The sequence below is a fragment of the Capronia coronata genome (assembly GCF_000585585.1).
Source record: "Capronia coronata CBS 617.96 chromosome Unknown acBCG-supercont1.5, whole genome shotgun sequence".
NCBI classification, from domain to species: domain Eukaryota; kingdom Fungi; phylum Ascomycota; class Eurotiomycetes; order Chaetothyriales; family Herpotrichiellaceae; genus Capronia; species Capronia coronata.
Genome location: NW_006912897.1, coordinates 1,598,140 through 1,618,682, shown reverse-complemented (window position 1 = coordinate 1,618,682; position 20,543 = coordinate 1,598,140). Strand labels below are relative to the sequence as shown.

The 20,543-nt window shown below is 52.1% G+C and overlaps 10 protein-coding genes across 10 annotated transcripts; 6 read left to right on the top strand and 4 right to left on the bottom strand.

Moving 5' to 3' along the window:
* Positions 1-281: 281 nt before the first annotated feature.
* On the top strand, positions 282-2,690 carry A1O1_06248 (uncharacterized protein; the record flags this gene model as incomplete). The annotated part of the gene is made up of 2 exons (XM_007727127.1): positions 282-2,321; positions 2,367-2,690. The coding sequence occupies 2 exons, from the start codon at positions 282-284 to the stop codon at positions 2,688-2,690; spliced, it is 2,364 nt and encodes a 787-aa protein (XP_007725317.1).
* Positions 2,691-3,103: 413 nt separating this feature from the next.
* A1O1_06247 (uncharacterized protein) lies at positions 3,104-3,403 on the top strand (the record flags this gene model as incomplete). Its single annotated transcript, XM_007727126.1, has 1 exon — positions 3,104-3,403. The coding sequence occupies one exon, from the start codon at positions 3,104-3,106 to the stop codon at positions 3,401-3,403; it is 300 nt and encodes a 99-aa protein (XP_007725316.1).
* Positions 3,404-5,793: 2,390 nt separating this feature from the next.
* A1O1_06246 (uncharacterized protein) lies at positions 5,794-6,806 on the top strand (the record flags this gene model as incomplete). Its single annotated transcript, XM_007727125.1, has 4 exons — positions 5,794-5,842; positions 5,905-6,280; positions 6,362-6,544; positions 6,629-6,806. 4 exons carry the CDS (start codon positions 5,794-5,796, stop codon positions 6,804-6,806), a joined length of 786 nt encoding a protein of 261 aa, XP_007725315.1.
* Positions 6,807-7,309: 503 nt separating this feature from the next.
* On the top strand, positions 7,310-8,098 carry A1O1_06245 (uncharacterized protein; the record flags this gene model as incomplete). The annotated part of the gene is made up of 1 exon (XM_007727124.1): positions 7,310-8,098. The coding sequence occupies one exon, from the start codon at positions 7,310-7,312 to the stop codon at positions 8,096-8,098; it is 789 nt and encodes a 262-aa protein (XP_007725314.1).
* Positions 8,099-9,066: 968 nt separating this feature from the next.
* A1O1_06244 (uncharacterized protein) lies at positions 9,067-10,295 on the bottom strand (the record flags this gene model as incomplete). The annotated part of the gene is made up of 2 exons (XM_007727123.1): positions 9,067-9,367; positions 9,532-10,295. 2 exons carry the CDS (start codon positions 10,293-10,295, stop codon positions 9,067-9,069), a joined length of 1,065 nt encoding a protein of 354 aa, XP_007725313.1.
* A 1,177-nt stretch (positions 10,296-11,472) lies between these two features.
* Positions 11,473-13,114, bottom strand: A1O1_06243 (mitochondrial-processing peptidase subunit beta; the record flags this gene model as incomplete). Its single annotated transcript, XM_007727122.1, has 5 exons — positions 11,473-11,863; positions 11,919-12,613; positions 12,666-12,743; positions 12,791-12,916; positions 12,968-13,114. The coding sequence occupies 5 exons, from the start codon at positions 13,112-13,114 to the stop codon at positions 11,473-11,475; spliced, it is 1,437 nt and encodes a 478-aa protein (XP_007725312.1).
* A 391-nt stretch (positions 13,115-13,505) lies between these two features.
* On the bottom strand, positions 13,506-15,773 carry A1O1_06242 (uncharacterized protein; the record flags this gene model as incomplete). The annotated part of the gene is made up of 3 exons (XM_007727121.1): positions 13,506-14,200; positions 14,251-15,433; positions 15,489-15,773. The coding sequence occupies 3 exons, from the start codon at positions 15,771-15,773 to the stop codon at positions 13,506-13,508; spliced, it is 2,163 nt and encodes a 720-aa protein (XP_007725311.1).
* Positions 15,774-17,155: 1,382 nt separating this feature from the next.
* Positions 17,156-17,866, top strand: A1O1_06241 (succinate dehydrogenase (ubiquinone) membrane anchor subunit; the record flags this gene model as incomplete). Its single annotated transcript, XM_007727120.1, has 2 exons — positions 17,156-17,577; positions 17,626-17,866. 2 exons carry the CDS (start codon positions 17,156-17,158, stop codon positions 17,864-17,866), a joined length of 663 nt encoding a protein of 220 aa, XP_007725310.1.
* A 214-nt stretch (positions 17,867-18,080) lies between these two features.
* A1O1_06240 (septum formation protein) lies at positions 18,081-18,902 on the bottom strand (the record flags this gene model as incomplete). The annotated part of the gene is made up of 1 exon (XM_007727119.1): positions 18,081-18,902. The coding sequence occupies one exon, from the start codon at positions 18,900-18,902 to the stop codon at positions 18,081-18,083; it is 822 nt and encodes a 273-aa protein (XP_007725309.1).
* A 240-nt stretch (positions 18,903-19,142) lies between these two features.
* A1O1_06239 (saccharopine dehydrogenase [NAD+, L-lysine-forming]) lies at positions 19,143-20,372 on the top strand (the record flags this gene model as incomplete). The annotated part of the gene is made up of 3 exons (XM_007727118.1): positions 19,143-19,200; positions 19,250-19,438; positions 19,495-20,372. 3 exons carry the CDS (start codon positions 19,143-19,145, stop codon positions 20,370-20,372), a joined length of 1,125 nt encoding a protein of 374 aa, XP_007725308.1.
* Positions 20,373-20,543: the final 171 nt, after the last annotated feature.

The window sequence follows — 20,543 nt, the reverse complement described above, 5'->3', positions numbered from 1 at the left end:
CTGGGTGACCCATTGGGGGGAAGGGCGCCTAAAGTCCGGCTAATTCCCTGTTCCTGTTCCTGTGCCTGGTGCTGCAGTGGTGCTGTTTTGTTAGGCAGACAACTTCCAATCGCATGTTCACTCTTCGTTTCATCCGCATGATGAATCATGATCTGATACTAATATCCTAGAATCACATCACATCCAGCCTCACCACTGTAGCCTCCAGTGTTGACCACCTCAATTCTACAATGGTGATCACCTAGTTGCTTCGCAATAGGGAAGCCCTTCTGCAGACTATCATGTCGTCGCGACAGACGTCGCCGCATTCATCCGAACGAACTCCCCTGCTTTCGAGACCCGAAGACGGTTCGCGGACGAGCTACAATGACCAATCGGACGATGACGACCTGCCTTCAGTGTCTGTCTCCTCCGTGGAGTCGATAGAGAATGGGAAGAAAAAGCAAAGCAGATGGCCAACCATCCTTGCTCTGTCCATCTTATGTGTCGGGGTTATAGCCGCATGTTTTGCCTTTACCCTTCCGTCGGTCATCGAGGAATATGCTAAACAGAGCATCGTGTTCGAACCGACCAACCTGTCCATCGATTCTTTCACATCCCTCGGCATCCGCGCCCGGGTACAGGGAACCTTCTACCTCGATGCTTCACGGGTGCGCAACAAACCAACAAGGGACTTGGGCAGATTCGGGACATGGATCGCACGAGAAGTTGAGAGCGGAGAGGCCAATGTCAAGGTCTATTTACCCGAATATGACAATGTTTTGTTGGGTACAGCAACACTTCCTCCAGTCAAAGTCAATATCCGCAATCATCATCATAACCATGTCGACCTCCTGGCAGATTTGGAGCCCGGTGACATTGATGGCATCCGAAGAGTTGCCAAAGATTTTATGGATGGGAAGTTAAAGGCAGTCACCGCCAGAGCCGTTGCTACGGTTCCGGTTCGAAGTGGTCTCGTCAGATTGGGCGAGCAGACGGTTGCTCAGGTCTTGAAGTTTGAGGGCCATGATGTCCCGAGAATGCCGGAACCAGACATTCGACAGGTTCGCTTCGCCGAGTACGGTGTTCCAGGCCACCCCGAAGGTTTGAAAGCCATGGCCAATGTTTCGGTCAAGAACGACTTTCCTCTCAAGTTCGACATACCCACATTGGGGTTTGAAGTACTTCTGCCGGATTGCGAGGATGATTATCTGCGTTTTGCGACCGCTAGAACAAGTGCGATACATATCCTGCCGAAGCAGAACATCACGGCAAGCGTTACTGCATTGGTGCGTCAATTGCCGACGTCTCTGACCAAAATATGTCCGAATTCAAACACATCGCCTTTGGATACCTTCATTGGAAAGTATTTGGAAGGGAGAGATACGACCGTGTACATCCGAGGTGGTGAACAGGATGAGAATACACCGCAGTGGATTGGGAAGATCTTGCGCGAGACCACAATCCCCTTTTCTCTACCTGGACACCCCTTTGACAACCTGATCAAGAACTTTTCGCTGGCCGACGCGCACTTTTCTCTGCCTGACCCGATCAAGGAGACACGACCCAAGATTTCGGCGGTTGTCACAGTCCTGGTTGCATTGCCTCCAGACATGAATATAAACCTGGATGTCGACCGAGTCAGAGCGGACGCGGATGTTTTCTACAAGGGGGACCTGCTGGGTAATCTGGATCTAAGCGAATGGCAGACAGCCAATGCAACGAAAATCGGCCACGACTTACTAGTTCAGTCCATCGTCAAGGACGCACCCCTGGAAATCAAGGACGACGCAGTCTTTGCAAAAGTCGTTAAGGATTTGGTGTTTGGCCATGGTGCCGCACTTTCAGTCCATGCCAGTGTCGACGTAAGCACTCTGACTGCCTTGGGCCAATTCGTGGTGCGCCAGATCCCGGCGCAGGGAGATATCTTTGTCAACCCAGTGACCGGGAATTTTCAAATGCCAGAACTCAAGGGTATGGAAGTCGTCGATACGTCGGACACATCATTAATTCTGCAGGCAACGGTTAATCTGATCAACCCGACCGAGTATTCCGTCTCGATTCCTTATTGCAATGTCAGTCTTTGGGTCAACGACACGCGAGTCGGATACGCATGGCTTTCGGCAGATGTCATTCCTGGTCCGAATCAAATCACCGCGAGAGCAGCCTGGGAGGTCGGTGCAGTGGGCGGTGAATGGTTATCGCAGTATATCTCCGGCTACAACACGACACTGACCATCAAAAGCCACGCCGACTCGATCCCCAACTTCCCGGATCCGAAGGTGGAAATGACGGTGCCGACGCCAAAGATGTTTGGACCCAAGTTCTTGAAGGAGACGACGGTACGTTTGCCGATGCCCCTGAGGATAACACGGCTGATAGAGTAGATGCATATACTCTCGTCCACGGCCACATTAGTCCTAGTGTCGCCCTTTGCCATGTATGTCACCAGTATCGATGCTGCAGCATACCACAATGGCAGCGAGATTGGCACCATCGCCTGGGAGTATCCATTCGCAATAGTACCAGGGGAAAACCTGACCCCCCGGTTGCCCGTAGATTGGAACAGTAATGCATTTGGCACAATAAGAGACGCTCTTGGAGGGAGCTTGAAACTCGACGCCAGAGCTGACGTGGGTGTCAAGATAGGTCAATGGCAGGAATCGATCTGGTACGAGGGTCGTGGATTGGGGGCGAAGATTCGATTGTGAAGCAACAACACCAACACCAACACCAACACGTACAGACTGTTAAGGACAACCATCGGATCGATCAGGTTCCTGGTGAGTTACATCTGACGGATCCGAGCTTGTGCTGAATGTCACGATAGATCGAACCATCATCATCCGGGCATGGGAACCGACCGATGCACGTCATTGTCGTCCAGCCTCGTTGACAGCTACCTGCCAGGTACTATTTAGCCCAGTAGCCGGTCAGCCTCATCACATCTTGCTCTGGCGGTAGAGAAAAAGTGGCTTGAGAAATTTTCTTTTTGGTCGGCGGTCAAAACTCGGATTTTACTCCACGGCCGCACTCCCGGTCACGTGGTGTCAACAGTGGTCCAGGGTATATATCTTACCTGTTCGTCCGGCTTCCGGGTTACCCTCCCACAATGTATGCCAAAATGAAATCCCTTAATACTCAGCTGAAGAAAAAGGGCCTGGAAATGGTCGAGGAGTATGTCGACCCCGAATTCGGCCCCGTGTACACCATCCATGCGGTGAAGGGTGATGTCAGCAACAACGATGTGGCATATCGACTCTACTACGCCGGAGAGGTCACAAAATGGAGTGCGTCGAGGAGGAAGGCCATTGAAAAGGCCTCGAACCGTGTCAAGGCCGCCAAAGCCAAAGCCGAGAGAGAACTTGAACGGGCTCAGAGCCAATTGACAGAATCCACGAGGAGCTCGCCGTCGACATCATGAGGACGGTGGCATGTTCGGAAAGGGTACCAGCCCCGGATCACTATCATTTTTCATTTTACCTGGAAATACTGTTTGGTGAATCACACCCGCGTGGACGATGACAGCCGAGGACGGCCGAGGACACTCCATTGACACCTCTTTCCACCTCGAGCAGTGGATTGAATGCAGCAGGTCTTTTCTGATGGTCGGCGTCTCTCGATATTCCCACTGCATCTTTACACATCTGCTCAACACCATCAACATCACTGGGCAGATAATCATGCTCCAATTCACGCATCACGAAGTCCACGTCAACGCCCAGTGTCGATTCGGTTATGGGCTTGGATAACAGCCACGGGCTATGTGCTCATACGGCCGGTGCCAACTGCATGAGCCAACTTGCCAGGCATACACTGTCTTTTTGGAACAATACAGCTTGTTGAAATCTTCGATCTCTCTGCGACGCTGGAGGCATGCCACAGGTACCAAGATACGACTGAGAGAGCGAGAGAGAGAGACGCACGCTTCAAGTTCCAAAGAAGCTTTTCGTCTACTGTTGGCAGATGCCTTTGTTTGGATTCTTTTTTTCTTTTCCGACGCGAGGGGAGCAGGCGCCTTATCTGGTTGTTGTTGTTTCTGGGTTTTCAATGGTTCTTCTACGACTTTGCAAAGACTTCTCCTAAGAGGGAGCCGGCATACATATTAATGAGAGACAACGAATGACGATACGGCAGATCCCTTGGAAGGACAAAGGACACTTTATATATACGATAATGAATTTATTTTGCATCTGCATCTACATCTTGTTGACCTACGTACGGCTTGAGACCGCGGGGAGGAGCTCAGCTACTCATAATTCATTGTGTTTCTGTTCCCAATCCTACGCTGATTGAGAATCGAGGATTGAGATAAGATAAATGGATGGATCATTGGATCATCTTGATCTTACTCAATAATGAATGAGAAGACGGGATTTGCCGTCGTGGATCCATCCATCCAATCGACACCCGTCGTTGTTTGCTGACAGACTTGAAAGCTCTGCTCTGTTGGAGCAAACCGGAGCAAACCCGGGAGAACCGACATGGAATAATCGACTCCAGGCCTCGGGCCAGACCGTTTTTCCTTTTCCTTTTCCTTCTCTACAGCAATTTTCGGACAAGACTTGGAGAACCCGAGCGCTTCCGAGCTGCTGCAGTGGGCAACAGGAACATTCGTATCCCTAGGTAGTCGATTGATTTCATCATTGCTTTCTCGGGTGCTGTTTCCTCTCGCCCTGTGGTCCGGTTGACGGCATTCGCAGGTCAAGTATCTACGTATCATGGTATTCCTATGATGTATGAGTAGGGGCCCATGCTCTATGCTCTCCCCGGACTGCGTGGAGTTGTGAGAATCCAGTAATGCATGAAATACCTACCTCACTATGTTTCTCATCGATGTTAGTCTCCCTGTGCTCCTCAGACTGGCTGCCAGTGCTAGTCACAGCAAGCTTGAGATTCTCAGGAGGACGAAGCTCAACCTATCCTACTAATATCATATATATACTGACAGCGGCAGCGGCAACAGAACCGTGGATTGACGCAGCCCCCTTTTTCTCTCTGGGGATGATATTCCCGATATTTACCCCAAAAAATGTTCCCTGACACCGTTGCTTGACTCACGTACATAAAGGCACGCATGAGAAAGGCTGTTATCTCGCAGTGATAATGCGTGTTGACTTGTCAACAGCGAGGGAAGTACGTAGGACGACGGCGCGCATGCCACTCTTCGAGCTGCATCCATAATGGCTGGGGTGTGAGTAGTCAGGAAGGAAGCGGTTTGGTGCCTTCTAGAACATTATGAGAAGGATTGAAGATCCGTCGCACGCTTGGATCCAAGTTATTTTGCGGTTTCCAGTCCGGGGTCTTGGTTAGATAGAGCGTCCAATCTGCTGCCTTCCCAAATCTCAGAAATATAGCCGGATCTTTGTATTTTCGGTGATATCATTCAACTACTTGCTGCAGTAGTACTGGATTGCACAGAATTATGCATGGTCCTAGGAGATGGTATGAACATTCAGAATCGGAACCAGGCCAGCAGATTGCGTGGAGACTGTCTACAAGAGACGGGGCGAGGCTGAACCAAATGAGGAGAAGGCATCTCAATCCTCAGGTGATGTTGACAGCCACAGCCTTGGCCACATCCTCGGCCTCGGCATACAATCGCACCACTTTACGGCACGAGATACTAGTAGTAGTACACTACGAGTAGTCTGTATTTGACTACACCAGTTTCAAGTATAGATTGAGTAGCTGTACCCAGGCACATCACCCAACAATGGTGTCGTCCAAGTCCATCCCTTCAAGTTCCACAAAGTACCATCTATCGAACCCATCCTGTGCGAAAAGACACAAACATCTATCATAACCCATCCGATGGCGTCGATACTGAAAGGAGTCGGATTCATTACGGGCGCTGCGTCGGGTGAGTTTGACCGCTTCCTTGAAATCACCGGCATGAGGGACGCGAGATTAACCTATCTCCAGGTATCGGGAAAGCAACCGCATTCTCGTTCGCGAAGCACGGCGCAAAAGCCCTAGCCATCGCCGACCTGAACGCTTCGGCGGTGAAACAGGTCGGCGCAGAGATCAAGAAATCATTCCCCGCCGTCGAAGTGCTTCCCCTGCAACTCGACGTGACCAACGAACAAGCCATCGACGACGCCGTGGCGGCGACGGCCAGCAAATTCGGCCGGATCGACTATGCCGTCAACAACGCCGGCATTTCAGGGACATTGGACGCGTCAGCCGACCTGAGCACGGCGGACTGGCGCAAAGTCGTCGAGGTCAATATGCACGGTGTCTGGATGAGTTCTCGAGCAGAGATCAGACAGATGTTGAAGCAGGAGCCGCTGGAACCAAAGTAAGCCAGCCATCCTGCTCTTTCTTCTTCTTCCTCTTCCTCTTTCCCACATGTTCGAACTGTGATTAACATTTCAACCAGTTCCGTTCGATACGGCCGAGGAACGATCGTGAACATGGCATCCATGTACGGAGTCGTCGGGACAGCGATGCACATCCCAGCAGTGGCATATACGGCGTCCAAGCATGCCGTGTTGGGCTTCACCAAGACCGACGCCGTAGCGTATGCATCGCACGGCATTCGAATCAATGCCATCTGTCCAGGGTAAGCTTTATCCAACGGAACTTCAGTCAATGTCGTCCCGGTTGATCTTTTTGCTAAACAAATGTCAATCCCTTCATACTTCAGGTATGTCGCTACCCCCTTGTTGAAAGAGGCCACCGCAAGCGGCGCCATGCAGAAGGAGATCGAGAGGACTCCTGCGGGAAGACTGGCAGAGACGGAGGAGATCGCGGATTCCATCGCCTTCCTGGCGTCTCCTATGAGCAGTTTCATGTACGGGGCTGGTCTTGTTGTTGATGGGTAAGTTCGGAAACCTGATGATACCACGTATCAGTCTTCGTGGGCCGATGATGCTGACCTTGGCCATAGTGGTTTCACGGTACAATAGCCTTTTTGCCGACTGCGTCCCTGCGGAGGGAACCACACACTGAAGTGTATGGTACTACTGTGCCAGCGCCATCTAGAAAAGATTGTTGAGTCCTACGTGGTAGTACTACGTGGTACTTGAGTTAGTAATCGATAAAGGATACTTTGCGGTTAATCTCATATCGATAATGCGATATACTACTAATATGTCTTTATCATCTCATTCACAACCCCTTTTCCAACGCCGACAACATCCAGCCTCTTCTCTTACATCGTACATGATTGCCGAGAGCTACTCCAGATATCCGTCATTGTACTTACCACTTATTTTCAGACTACTAGGTAGTAGTAGTACCTACCAAGTGCTCTAATCTACTCTCTTCAATCTCTAAGTACTTCATACCTCGGACCGCAGGGACAACAACTTGAACCACAACAAACATGACCAGTCTTGCCGAGGGGAAAGTGGACGTCCGCAAACGCGTGTGGGAGCCACTCCTGAAAGTAGCCCGACCGGACTCTCGGCACCATTTCGATTTTAGCAGTTTCATCGCCGACTTTGACGGCTCGGACCGGGCGACCGAACGACTCGTCCAACTGCCAATCTATCTCAGCAGCGATATCCTCTTCATCACGCCCGACAACTGCCTCGAGAGTCTGCGCCTTCAAGCGCTACGAGATGGCAAGACGATCTTGATCACGACCTACGCCATTCGCCGGGGCTTCTGGGTGTTAGACCCGCAGCATATCGCGACGTCGGATTTCCGCCTCGCCGCGACGCTGGACGGCATGGAGCGTCTGGGCCAGCACGTAACGCTGGCAGACATTGTCTCCAGACGGTGGCGCATTCCGTTGATGGTGACGGGCACGGGCGCCATCAATCTCCGCGGCGTGCGCTTCGGCAAGGGACACGGGTTCTTCGATCTGGAGTGGGCAATGCTGTCCATGCTAGGCGTCGTGGACCAGGACACGGTCGTGGCTGCAGTGGTGCACGATTGTCAGGTTCTGGACGAGGAACTGCGCCCGGAAGAATTCGATACCGTTTGCGACGTTGTCGTGACGCCGACCAAGACTGTCGAGGTCCAAATTGGAGGAGGTGGAGGTGGAAGTGGAGTTGCCAAACCGTCGTGTGGGATTTTGTGGCCGTTGCTGCAGCCGGGGATGCTGGAAAGTATTCCTCCTTTGCAGGAGCTCAAAGCCATGTATGTCGGACAGAAACGAACACCATAGTATGACCGACCAGTCGGACTTATGGTGGTTGAGTCGCTGAGGTAACTTTGGGGGTAACTCCTATCCTGGGGCACTGGAACATGCCAGGCCTTCACACCACGGCCTGCTCACCACTCCAGTCGGATGGATCACATGGTCTGACCTGTCCAGGCAGGCATTGCAGCATTCATACGACGAGCTGAGTGTGATGGGTACGTCGTCTGCTCAGCAGCTGGTCTGGCTTTACAATTGTCGCCCTGCCCAGCCAAGCATCCGCATCCGCATCCGCATCCGCATCCGCATCCGTATCCCTCGAAGCAGCTTTGCTGGTCTGCAGGGGAGACTCTTGCTTGGTTAAGTATGCGGAACCTTCGCACCTAACTGCGTGATGTCTCCCGAAATGGTGCATCTCAATAAGACGGGCTTAGCCGGCGGGATATATATGATCATGTGGCGTTACACCACGATCATGGTCTCTCATGTCTAAGATCTCGGGGCTCCTATCAAATTGCTTCGACGTGGGCCTGGAGAGGTCAGATGTCTGCCATTGTGAGTGTACGGATATCTCGGATTTCCATCTCTGCCTGTGGAGGCCTGCGGCGTCACTCTCTGTGATCATGTTTGCCGGGAGAAGAAATCAAAGGTTGTACAGAAACACTCTGCATTTCCGTTATCAGTAGCTAGTACTTGGATTGCTAATTTGTTGGATATAGGCTTCATGCTCCATTATCCGTCAATGGTCTCTATCTACAGACAAGAGTCATTTGTCATCGCTCGACTACTGAAATATCTCTCTACATGCAGTGCCTTTTATGCCATATCGAACAAGACATTACTCTTCCACTCAAGAACGATGGCGTTCGACAAGACGATAGCAACTTCAAGTCTCTTCTTGATTACAGGGGAACTTGCTATAAGTCTACTACCAAGTGCCGACCATCATCCCGATGCCGAATGCGCTCAAGCTGGAGCGAACCTTCATACTATTCTTACACTTTGACCTTCAACACGGCCTTGCCGAAGTTCTCGCCCTTCAACATACCGACGAAAGCATCGGCGGCATTCTCCATGCCCTGCCACTCGTGGATCTTAGCCTTGAAGCTGCCATCCTTGAGCCAGGTGCCGACGTTCTTTTGATGCTCTAGGAAGTGCTTAGGCCCCATGTTGGCGTCGCCGACCATGAATCCTGTCATCGTGATCCGCTTTGCTACGGTCTGGAACGTGTTGCGGATCGGATAGCGCTGGTCGGGTGGGAGGTTGTATTGACTGATTTGGCCGCATTCGACAATCCTAGAAAAGAGGACCGAAAATGTCAGTATACTGTACTACACACGATGGCTTTCATCCAGATATTTTTGGTAGATGGAACCCCGGTCCTCCATCGACTGGACCTTTTGAGAGCCGGGGCGGGGGGCTCTATCTGTCCAGAACGAAAAAGATGGTGTTCGACTTACCGGCCAAACAGGTTCAAAGTGTCGAAAGCCCCCTCGAGCTGTTCGCCTCCGACATTGTCGTAGAAGATATCGATGCCCTTGCCGTCCGTGAGACGGTTGATGGCATCTTTGGTCGACTTCTCCTTCTTGTAGTTCCAGCCGCCATCGAAGCCGAGCTCCTTGGTGATGAACTCGAGCTTGTCGTCGCTGCCGACGCTGCCCAGGACCTTCAGGCCCTCGTGCTTGGCGAGCTGGCCGACCAACTGGCCGACGGCGCCCGCGGCGCTGGTGACGACAATGGTCTCGCCCTTCTTCGGCTTGCCGATCTCATAGAGCGACGAGTAGGCGGTCAGGCCGGGCATGCCCAGCGCCCCGAGGTAGTGGCGGATATCTTCGGGCCCGGCGCTGGGGTCGATCTTGCGCGGCTTCGCGGGGCTCGACTCGGACGGTTGCCACACGTTGTACTGCTGCACTGGAAGCCTGTCCTGCACGATGTCGCCCTCGCGGAACGCCGGGTCGTTGGACTTGAGTACCTTGGACAGCGACGCCGCCACGACCGGCCCGTTCAACGGGAACGGCGGCATGTATGATGGGATCTTGGGGTCGCGGAGCAGACCGCGCAGGTACGGGTCGAACGAGACGTAGAGCGTCTCCAGCACCAGGCCGTTGGGCGGCGCTGGTTGCGAGAGGTCGAACCCTACATCCTTGACTGTGAGGTGTTCGCCGGGCACGGGGAACGCCTCGGGGATCTTGGTGAAGATCAGCGAGAGGTTTTTGGTGGACATTGTCGGCGGGGCAAGAGAGAGTTCGTGATACTGGTATGTATGTCTAATCCTTAAGGGAGAGAGTGTGCCACAGAATATATATGGACGGGCCACGGAGCGATAGAGATAGGTAACCTGATAGATCGAATCGAATCGACGGCAGCCAAACACTTTCATTTACCCTGGGATACTCCCTTTTATATATTTACAGTAGTTGTATCATGATCGGAGGCCGTGCTATTTGTAAGCTACTAGAGGAACGGACCTACCTCCTGTTTGAAGCATGTCCCCGGGTATCCATCGCATCTACTGCAGTGTGTAGAAGGAATTCGACCACAGCTCTTCGTGGCCAATCATGGCATGCGGGTTATGGATGGATGCATTGGATGTAGATTGCAGATTGCAATGAGACGAGGCACTGATGGAACAAAGACTGTGGACTGACAAAGTTCTTGCGTCATGGAAAAGCTCGATCGTTGTATACAGAGAGGTAAAATGCTCCAAATTGCCGAGGTATCAACGACGAGGGTTTTTCCAGAATAGTAATATAGTAGTAATAAATGGGAACAGGGAACATTCTCGATCCTCGGGGTCATTTTATTAGGTACAGAGTAAAGGCGTAAAGTACTCGAAGCAACCACACAGTTGTGACCAGTCGGACGATAGTTCGTCCGTCGTCAGAGATTGGTCCGGATTTGGTGGGTGGCATTTTTAACCTCTGTATATACTACATGGTCCCACGCGAGACAACGGCCTCCTCTGCTGGCATCCTTTTAGTTTCTCCCGGCCCAACGCTGTGGGCAAAGTATGGGACGGAAGACCGAGCAGTGTTCGATATCGATCTCGTTGGGTATGGAAGGCAAGACTCGACGTAGTACAGGTATAAGAAGCTCAGCTGAAAGCGAAGAGACGCGGCGAAGAGGGACTGTGGATGGAGCCTTGTCGATGGTGCAGGCTGCACACGTCTGCGATACAGAGTAGAGAAGCCGAAGAGCAAAGACCCAAAGCCTTGACTCTGTACTCTGTAAGCCGGCCGTTGCAATCTCGCCAAGAGTCCGTATCTAACGGTAATCAAACGGGAGTCGTGCCTATATCTGCAATTCTTTTCGCATTATTGCTGCACTGTACAATACAAAGCCTCTACCCCAGCTAGCTGTGCCCAATCCTGCATTTTTCCCATCGAACAACCGCCTACCTTCTACACCGTGTTGCGGCTCATGTCGTTCCTTATCCGGTTGTAATCCAGCAGACCTTCGATCGAGCCAACAGCAGACACGGCAATGTCCTGATCCCATAATTTCTTTGTAGCAAAACGCATCACGTCCTTCTCCGTGATGGCTCCAATCACTCTCTCGATCTCGGCGGGCTCCATTCGTCGTCCGGTGGTGATGATCTGTCGGCCAATGTCCTCGGCAACTGCGGTCGTTCCGTCAAGCGACAAAAGGATTGACGCCTTCAGTTGCGCCTTGGCTCGTTCCGTTTCGGCCTCGGATACGTTGAAGCAGAGTCGTGTCCATTCTCGAAGAGTAAAGTGCACCAGGTCATCGAGTTGGGTCCTGTTCTCGGAGACGAGATAGATGCCCCATAGACTGGAACGAGCGATGTTAGCTAGCGCGCATGCAAGAACAAGTGGTGACAACATACCCGGTATCGCTGTAGCTGGTGGAGAAGCTCATAAAGCTGTTGGCCAGGTTGTTGGCATGCACAAAGGTGCTCAGTTTGCTGCCCAGGTATGGCGAGTTACCCATGGCTCTGTCCCAGTTACCAACAATGGCTTGAGTCACCAATGCAGTGAAGTAATCATCATCCTTCCAGCTGACTCCTTCGACGGCAATGGCGATGTGGGCGGTCGGAATGGTATCGTCTCGGATTCGAACCTCGGAGCCAATGAATTCGGGCTTGCGCTTCTGCTCGGCGGCCAATTCGGCAGCATACGATGTCGCCGGTGCAGTTCTCAACGAGCCAAAGCTCTTCTCGGCCAGCTTGACCAGCTCCTCGTGGGGAACACCACCTGCGCCCACAAGGACCATGCGGTCTGCGGTGTAGTTGGTGCTGATATAATCCACTAGGTCTTGACGGGAGATGCTCTCGATGTTCTCTCGGGGTCCGAGGATGGTCCGTCCGAGAGGCTGGTTCATGTATGCAGTGGCGTGTAGATGATCGAAAACCACCTCTTCCAACTGTTTGTCTACCTCTTCCTGTTCCCTCAGAATCACGTCCCGTTCTCGCTCGACGGCGGCGGGATCAAGTTTCGAGTTTTGCAGAATGTCGGAAAGAATGTCCACCGTCTTGGGTACATCGGAGTTGAAGCATTTCGCATAGTACACGGTGTTCTCACGCTGTTTTATACTGTTAGCCCATGGCCACTGTGGTGGAAATAGGTTTTCATACCGAGGTGTAGGCGTTCAGGTGGCCACCCATGTTTTCAATTTCGAGCTCGAGTTGATGCTGGCTGCGTCGCCCAGTGCCCTTCATTTCTTAGCCTGTGTCCTAGCATCTTCCACGATTGTCCTTACCTTGAAGGCCAGATGCTCAAGGAAATGAGCTGTGCCGTTCGTCTTGTCTGTTTCCGCTCGACTCCCAGCATCGATCCAGACACCCACGGTCGAGGTTTGGGCCCATGGCGAATGCTCGGTCGCAATCTATCACTGATCAGCTCATCCGTCCCTTGCACCAGTATCGGGGCTTCGTACGGTCAAGCCATTCGACAGCGTCGTGCTTTCTGTTCTTGTGGGAGTGACGGGGTTGGCATAGCGTCGGAGAGGAGATTGGATGGACTTCAGAGCTTGCCGGCTTCGAAGGGAACGCTGAAGGTTCAGCGCCAGCCGCTGAGACGCCATGGAGAGGAATGAGCGAGGACGCAGGGGCGGTTCGGGCAGCTGCGGTGCGAGATGAAGTTGTCGAGCTTCGAAGCAGATTGCCTTCTCTCACTTTGGGAGCTCCAGTTCGAGATGATGGGCTCTGCAGTGCTTTGCAAAAATGGCGCTAGTCCTGCCAAGGCAATGTTCTTTACCACTCTTGTGATTGGCCAGATCAACTACATACATTCAAGCTGATGGTCCCTTAGTCTATGTACATAACCAGGGAAGAGTAGGAGCACACGAGCACAATGGTACAGAGAGGACAATGTCTATACTGAGCTTACTACAACCGTGTGACAGTACCAGTATATATAGCAGCCATCCAGTTCAACATGCTATAGTAAATTGGAGTTTAACTCGGGATGCACGCCTATGTCGCAAAATTCCACATCGATTCTCCTGCATCCAGGGTTGTCCCCTCGAAATCGAAGAATGGCATGCCAAGTCCGAGGGCAGGATCCCCGAAATCGAAGGCGGCAGGTTCCAAAGAGTTGTATTCCGGAGCATTAGCTTGCCTGTGGGGTTTCTGATCAGGGGTAGCATTCCCCGTGGCCAGACTTGGAGATGTCAATGATTGACTTGGGTCTCCGTCTGTGCCATTGACTGTGCGACTCTTCGCACGGGCCGATCCCCCAAGAGTTTCTGCCATCTTTTCCAATCCCTCTGCCATCCGGTGGAGCAAATGGTCTTTACCGACGTTGGTGGCTTTGAACTGTTGAGCCAACGCATCGATCAGTTTCTGGAAGCGGGCCTTGTCCACAAACAACTGCTCGCTGTGCCTGGTGGCAACCTTGAGCAGAAACATACAAGCGAACGCGACCATGCCGTGAAGGTGGTGTGGAACGTAGGCAATTCCTTGCTGCGCATCCTTATCCTCTAACAGGAGATTGATGATCGCTGTCGCCGCGAATACAGCGGCCGACGCATTCTCGAGAAAGGCTTCAGGAATGACGGCCCCATTTTCAGGGAGTCCTCGAAGCACATAGGATTGGAGATACAATTTGGCCCAGTGGTACTGCATGATGGCGCCTTTGTTCGGCCAATTACCGATCTTTTTGCTTGGATCTATATGGCAGTTAGTGATGCATGCAATAAAAAGGACCTCCTCGCCTTACTATGTCTGGAAAATCTTGCGATCCAGTCGTCCAGATCCCGTTCAAAGCCCGCGATCTTGCTGAGAGCGGAAGGTGGTAAGACCGAGCCTGTGTCTTCGGGACCAAGCGTCTCCCGGATTTGGTTCATCAGGTACATTAGGCAGATCTGTCCTGCGATTCTGCGGTCGGCGTCGGTGGCTAACGAGCAAGCAAGATATGCTTCCCATCCTGTGATGTAGCTCTCGTTGTCGCGCATAATGGAGGATCGACCGTAAAGAATAGAAAGATGATGGTCGCAGATGTACAGGGCATATAGTACGCGGAGTCCGTCAATGGCTTCCTGCAGGGTGTCCTGGTCTACCTTGCCTGGGAACCGGTTTGATTCTGCAATATCATGGTAGTACCGCCGCAGCTGGAATTCCGTGGCTCGGCGAATGGCATATCCCGAGAGCGTCCATGAGATGTCGCTCAGCCAGTAAGAACCAAGCACCAATGCTCTCAGGTATTCCATGTCGATCTTCCTTTCGAACATGGCGTTGGCCACTAGCCTGCGATATTCCTTGCTGCATATGGAGTAGAGATGACCCAGTTTTGTGTCATGAAGAGCGGCCACGGTCAGAATACAGGCAGTCAGGGTGGGTGACCGCCGTCGGAAGGACTCGAGATCTTTGTAACCCATGCACATATGCCAGATGTATGGATCGAGTTTGCTCAGGTAGTAGGTAGCCAAATGCTCGGCTTCTTCTAGTTTGATGATGCCTCGGGCTATGAAATCAGTGTCACGCAGTTGTTTGCATATTCGCGACTGGTCCTCCGTTATATTCTCCGTCGCTCGCAAAGACCGCATGCCGGTGATCTGATACAATGACTCAATCGGGACGTGAGACAAGTTGTCGGCGACGGGTGTAACCTTGGGCGAATTGTCAAGCGATTGATCTTCATCGTCTTGGTCATTGTGATCCTCCTGGTCAAAAAATATCGCTGGGTCTTGCGTCGATGTAAGCATCTGCGGTAATGCCGGCAATTGAAGTGTTCGGACTATCTCTTCCACGGTGGAATAGAGCGACGTTACGTCTTTCGTGACTGCCGCCTTCCACTTCGAGTCCTCCGACATGAGGGTTTGTAGACTCTTGTTTAGTCGGCATGACAGCCCTCGCTCTTTGCATCGCTGACATGGAGGGTCTCCGTGCATAATACATTTTATCTGCAAGTTCAACCATTTAGTGTCGCGTAGGGGCAATGAACCGCAGGCTACATACTTTCTGCTTGCGACATGCTGCGCATGCCTTCACTTTTCTTGATATTCCGGGCAGTTTACTGGAATCGCCATGGATACCATTGACGGAATTGGCTCGTTGCGGTTTCGGAGGGCCTTTGGCTAGGAGAGGAGGCTCGTCCATGGAACTGCGTATCTTTCTCGGCGAGGTGGGTTGTGCAGGCGAGGCATAGGAATGGGGCGACGTCGAAGAACCAGCTTGTTGAAGGCTTGTTGCAGCAGACCGAGGGGAGGGCAGATTAGCCTCTTGCCAACTCCGCTTCGACATGTTGTGATTAGTTGGTAATGGGTTCTACCAGATGGGAGTAAATGTCACGAGGCATTGGGGTTATCGACAGGTTCTTTAGGATCTTGAGCACACACAACGTGGGTTCTTTGGGAGGGAGGTTTCAGGGCGCAGGCTTTCAATTGATGACTCCAGACCTTGGGAAGTTGTGAGCGATCAACTTGAAATGCAGTGGGCGGAGAATTCGCAATCAGGGGACTAGAGACGCCTTAGTACGATATGTTGCCTGTCCGTCTCGCTGTCTTCCGTGTTAAAGTTAAACATAACCGCGCATCCTGTGGCACTAGTTAGTTGCACCTAAGCTTAACCCCACCCACAGGTGGTTTACACCTACTACCGACCCGCCGTTGCCGCCCATGCTCCGCGTTAACCGCGTGGTGCCCGCCAACCACATCTATTGTGGTACAACGCATTATCGATATTCAAGTTTGTGACAAGTGTGCAGCTCACGTCCTTAGCGCCCTTAGTTGTCCGGCATCTAGATATTTCCCTATTTCGGCATCTACTAGGATCTTTTACCTCTTGCAGCAAGCCCTATCTACAGAGCTAGAGCTTGTTAGACCGGGTGCATTATTGTAGTAACGGGCTGGAACCAGCAAAATGACAGGTGTTTTGCCGGGGATTTAGTTCTCCCTCCGAGCTGCAACTACGTACTAGTATATCTTAACATGGGTTGGCAGTTGCCTACGTATCTGACATCCGCTGATGATTTGGATCCCGACGGCTACCCTACGGGTTCTCTTAGTAGGCTGGTCGGGCTGAAACGTAACTGCCTGCCCACCTACCTGGCTGGCAGAGGTTTGCCCCGGATCCCGTACACCAATATTATATCGTTACAAATTCTTTATTCTGGCCGGAAACTCTAGTGGACATACGCCGTCATTGGTAGGTCAGCTATATCACCTTCCCCGACATTCAGCTAGCGTTTCTTCTATGCATCGCGGAGCATGAGGCAACCTCTTTGAGATCTCGCTATGAGGCTCATCGAGACCCGAAGATGGGCAGCAAAGAGCTACTTATACCATGGCCATTTGCGGATTTGCTTATGGCAGCAGTAATCATCTCAACTTACAAGACCAGCGAGTTTTGGTCGATGCAAGCAGGCAACTAGTAGGATATTTGTACAGCAGTTGTATCAATTACAACCGTAGTATATACGAACCATACATGTGCTACCGGGTATTGTGAGTATATTAGTATGAAATGCAAAGGTTATGATTGGCTCGGGCCAATGTGCTTGGCGGAGTCGGCAAGGTGCCGTGGATGAAGCACTGCATCGCAGTCGCTACATGATCCGACACTCTTGCTTTCACTTCGCATGTTCTCCCACGACGGCGACTAGATAACTCGAATCTGCATTCGTTATGGCGGCAGCATCGAGAACTACTCTGCTACGGCAGACGCAGCTTTTCACCTCTTCTCCGAGTCGACTGCTGTCCTCCACAACTCAACCTCTTCGCATCCTCCGATCGGCTCCGTCCACATCATCGCGGCTGTTGCTCTTGCCGAAATGGTCAGCTGTCTCTCGAGCAGCAGCTTTCTCGACGACTACGAAAAAACAGATCCTCCCTGCTGGTCCTCAAGTAATCAGCGGTACAGTCAATGACCCGGCGCCAGTCCCGAAGCCAGATCCTCTCCACGGCAGCTATCACTGGACATTTGAACGCTTGCTCTCTGTCGGCTTGGTACCGTTGACCATTGCTCCCTTCGCTGCTGGCTCAGTGAGCCCAGCATTGGATGCAGCCCTTATCTTCTCCATCATTGTGCACTCACATATGGGTTTTCAGTAAGTCCCAGCCGTACCCTGGAGGGCTACCCGAGCTAAATGTGGCAGATCAATTATCATTGATTACATTCCCATCCATAAACACCCGACCCTGAGGAAGACCTTCATGTGGCTGTTGAACCTGGCCACTGTCGTCGTTGCGATTGGCTTCTACGAATTCGAGACGAATGATGTTGGTGTTGCCGAGGCAGTCAAGAGAATCTGGCATGCTGGGAAGAACGATGCAACCATTGGCAAAACAGATGTGTCTGCACTCGGCCATGACGGAAAGCTGAAGAACCTGAAATAGCTGGCTTCCAGAGGCTGGAAGTGCGTTTTCGGCGAGTTTGATATGTATATGACCTCTTTGAGATGAATAGGAGTTCGCAATTCGACACCCGTCACTGGCCATATGATCCGCTTTGTTTTCATAAGATCGACCGCCCAAAATCAAACGTCCTGTCTATTGGCGCCTTGACGCCTCCCAATGCGAGTTATATGCAAGTCATGATCTATTGGCCCATTCATTCTTCTTCGAGCAGATCTTCTTCGCCTGCCAGCATGTCATCGTCATCAGACTTGGCCATAATCTTTCCAATGAGCTTCAAGGTCGTCCTCAATGGCAGGCCAACCACATTATCGAAGCTTCCCTCTATCCTTTCGACAAGAATAGCGCCAGTGCCCTGAATGCCATATCCGCCTGCTTTGTCTGCCCCCTCCCTCGTGCGAACGTACGCCATCAGCAGCTCATCTGTGATCTCATGGTCAAACTTGACTGTCGTCTCCTCTGTCGCAGTTTCCAGTGCATAGCCCGGATCTCGCGCGCTCTGAAGAGGCGTCACGAGCGCAACGGCCGTGTATACCTTGTGCAAGCCAGTATCTCTCAAGCCTTTGAGCATGTTGATATGATGTACTTCACTCCTAGGCTTCTCCAAAATCTCCCCTAAGCTGCTAACCACGATGGTGTCCGCGGCGATGATCAATCCCGGCTCTCCCTTCTCGCTATTGTCCACTTCGTGCTTGTAGACCGCCAGCGCCTTTTGAGTTGCTGTTGCGAGAACGTATTCGAACGGCGAGAGCGTTTTGGGAAGGTTCTCTTCGAATTTTGACGGCACAATCTCGACATTTGTCAGGCCTATCTGCGCCAAAAGCTGTTTTCGTCGAGGGGACTGCGATGCGAGAATAACCCGTTTGCCGCGCAACAAGTTCAATGCGGGCAACTCGAGCGGCGGAGGAGGTCGAAGTCGGCGTGGAGGCGCCCCGGGTTGCGGCTCTTGGGGAGGGACAGACGCAGCCTCATAAGATGGAGGCGCATCCGTAGGGATTGCAGACTTCAAGTCTGCCATTATTGTGTGGTGCTATTCTGAAGCATGCAAATGGGGAATGCGCACTGGTGTTGTCAGGCACACTCTTGGTTCCGCGCGTTTCACCTAGATTTGGCGGTGGCAGAAAAGTTCTGGGGAAAAGTCCTCCAGCCCGATTGCGGCATTGAAGACTTGAGTCATAGCACGTCCTTACAACACTGAACAACTTTCTGCAATTATAGGAAGCGTGTTGACCTCTCAATCGACAAACATTGAACAATTATGGCGACTACACTGCATTTACGAGCAGAGTCCAAGCCCCTGGAGCATAGGTCTGCCTGTACGTTGCCCCTCCATCCTCAGATAGCTCATGACTGACCGCCATCAAGTGACGCCTGCGACGACCAAGGCCCTGCTCGATGCGGGTTACAAAGTGAACGTTGAGCGAAGCACGGAAAGAATATTTGACGACTCCGAGTTCGAGGCTGTAGGCGCCACGCTTGTTCCTGAGGGTTCATGGGTAGACGCCCCAGCGGACCATATCATTGTCGGTCTCAAAGAGCTACCGGAGGAAAAGTGTACGTTGTAACCCACATGAAAGAACATGCATCATGGCTTTTCTGACTCTGAAAAGTTCCTCTCAAGCACACACATGTCCAGTTTGCCCACTGCTACAAGGGCCAGGCCGGCTGGCAAGACGTCCTTTCCAGATTCCCTCGCGGCGGCGGGACACTGCTCGATTTAGAGTTCCTGACCGACGATTCTGGCCGGCGTGTTGCAGCTTTCGGATACCACGCGGGCTATGCTGGTGCCGCTCTCGCCGTCATGGCATGGGCATACCAACTGAAGAATCCTTCTGCAAAGACAATGCCAGGCGTGTCTAGCTATGCCAATGAAAGCCTCCTGCTCGACGATGTCCGATCCCAGATCGCGGAAGGAGAAAAGATTGCAGGACGCAAGCCTACGGTCCTCGTCATTGGCGCGCTCGGTCGCTGTGGCAGAGGTGCTGTCGACCTGTGCAAGCAGGTGGGCATTCCAGACGAGCAGATCATCAAGTGGGATATGGCCGAGACGGCCAAGGGCGGTCCTTTCAGCGAGATCGTCGAGTCAGACATCTTTGTGAACTGCATTTACCTCTCCGAGCCGATCGCACCGTTCCTCAACAAAGAATCGCTATCTTCGCCGAAGCGCAAGCTCTCCGTCGTTTGCGACGTCTCATGCGATACCACCAACCCGCACAACCCGGTGCCTATCTACACTGAGAACAGCACCTTCACAAACCCGACGTTACCAGTGCCCGGCTACGACAACCCCCCTCTTTCTGTCATCTCCATTGATCATTTGCCCAGCCTGCTTCCGCGAGAGGCGAGCGAAGCGTTCAGCCAGGCTCTTCTGCCCAGCCTCTTGTCTCTCAAGGACCGCAAGACGACAAGAGTATGGCAACAAGCTGAAGAACTCTTCAACAGCAAGGTGGCGACGCTACCCGAAGCTCTGAGACAAAAGGAAATCTGATCTGATCAGAACTGTACGGCACGAAGTTAGATACCCAAAAGATAGATCCCAACGGCATCAAATCGTTGTAGTCGATATTGAACTTTTGCAACTATCAACGTCGTTGAGTTATTCGTGTTCCCTATGAATTCCCGGCTCCCCATATTATGAGCTTTTTTTTTATCTCAGCGG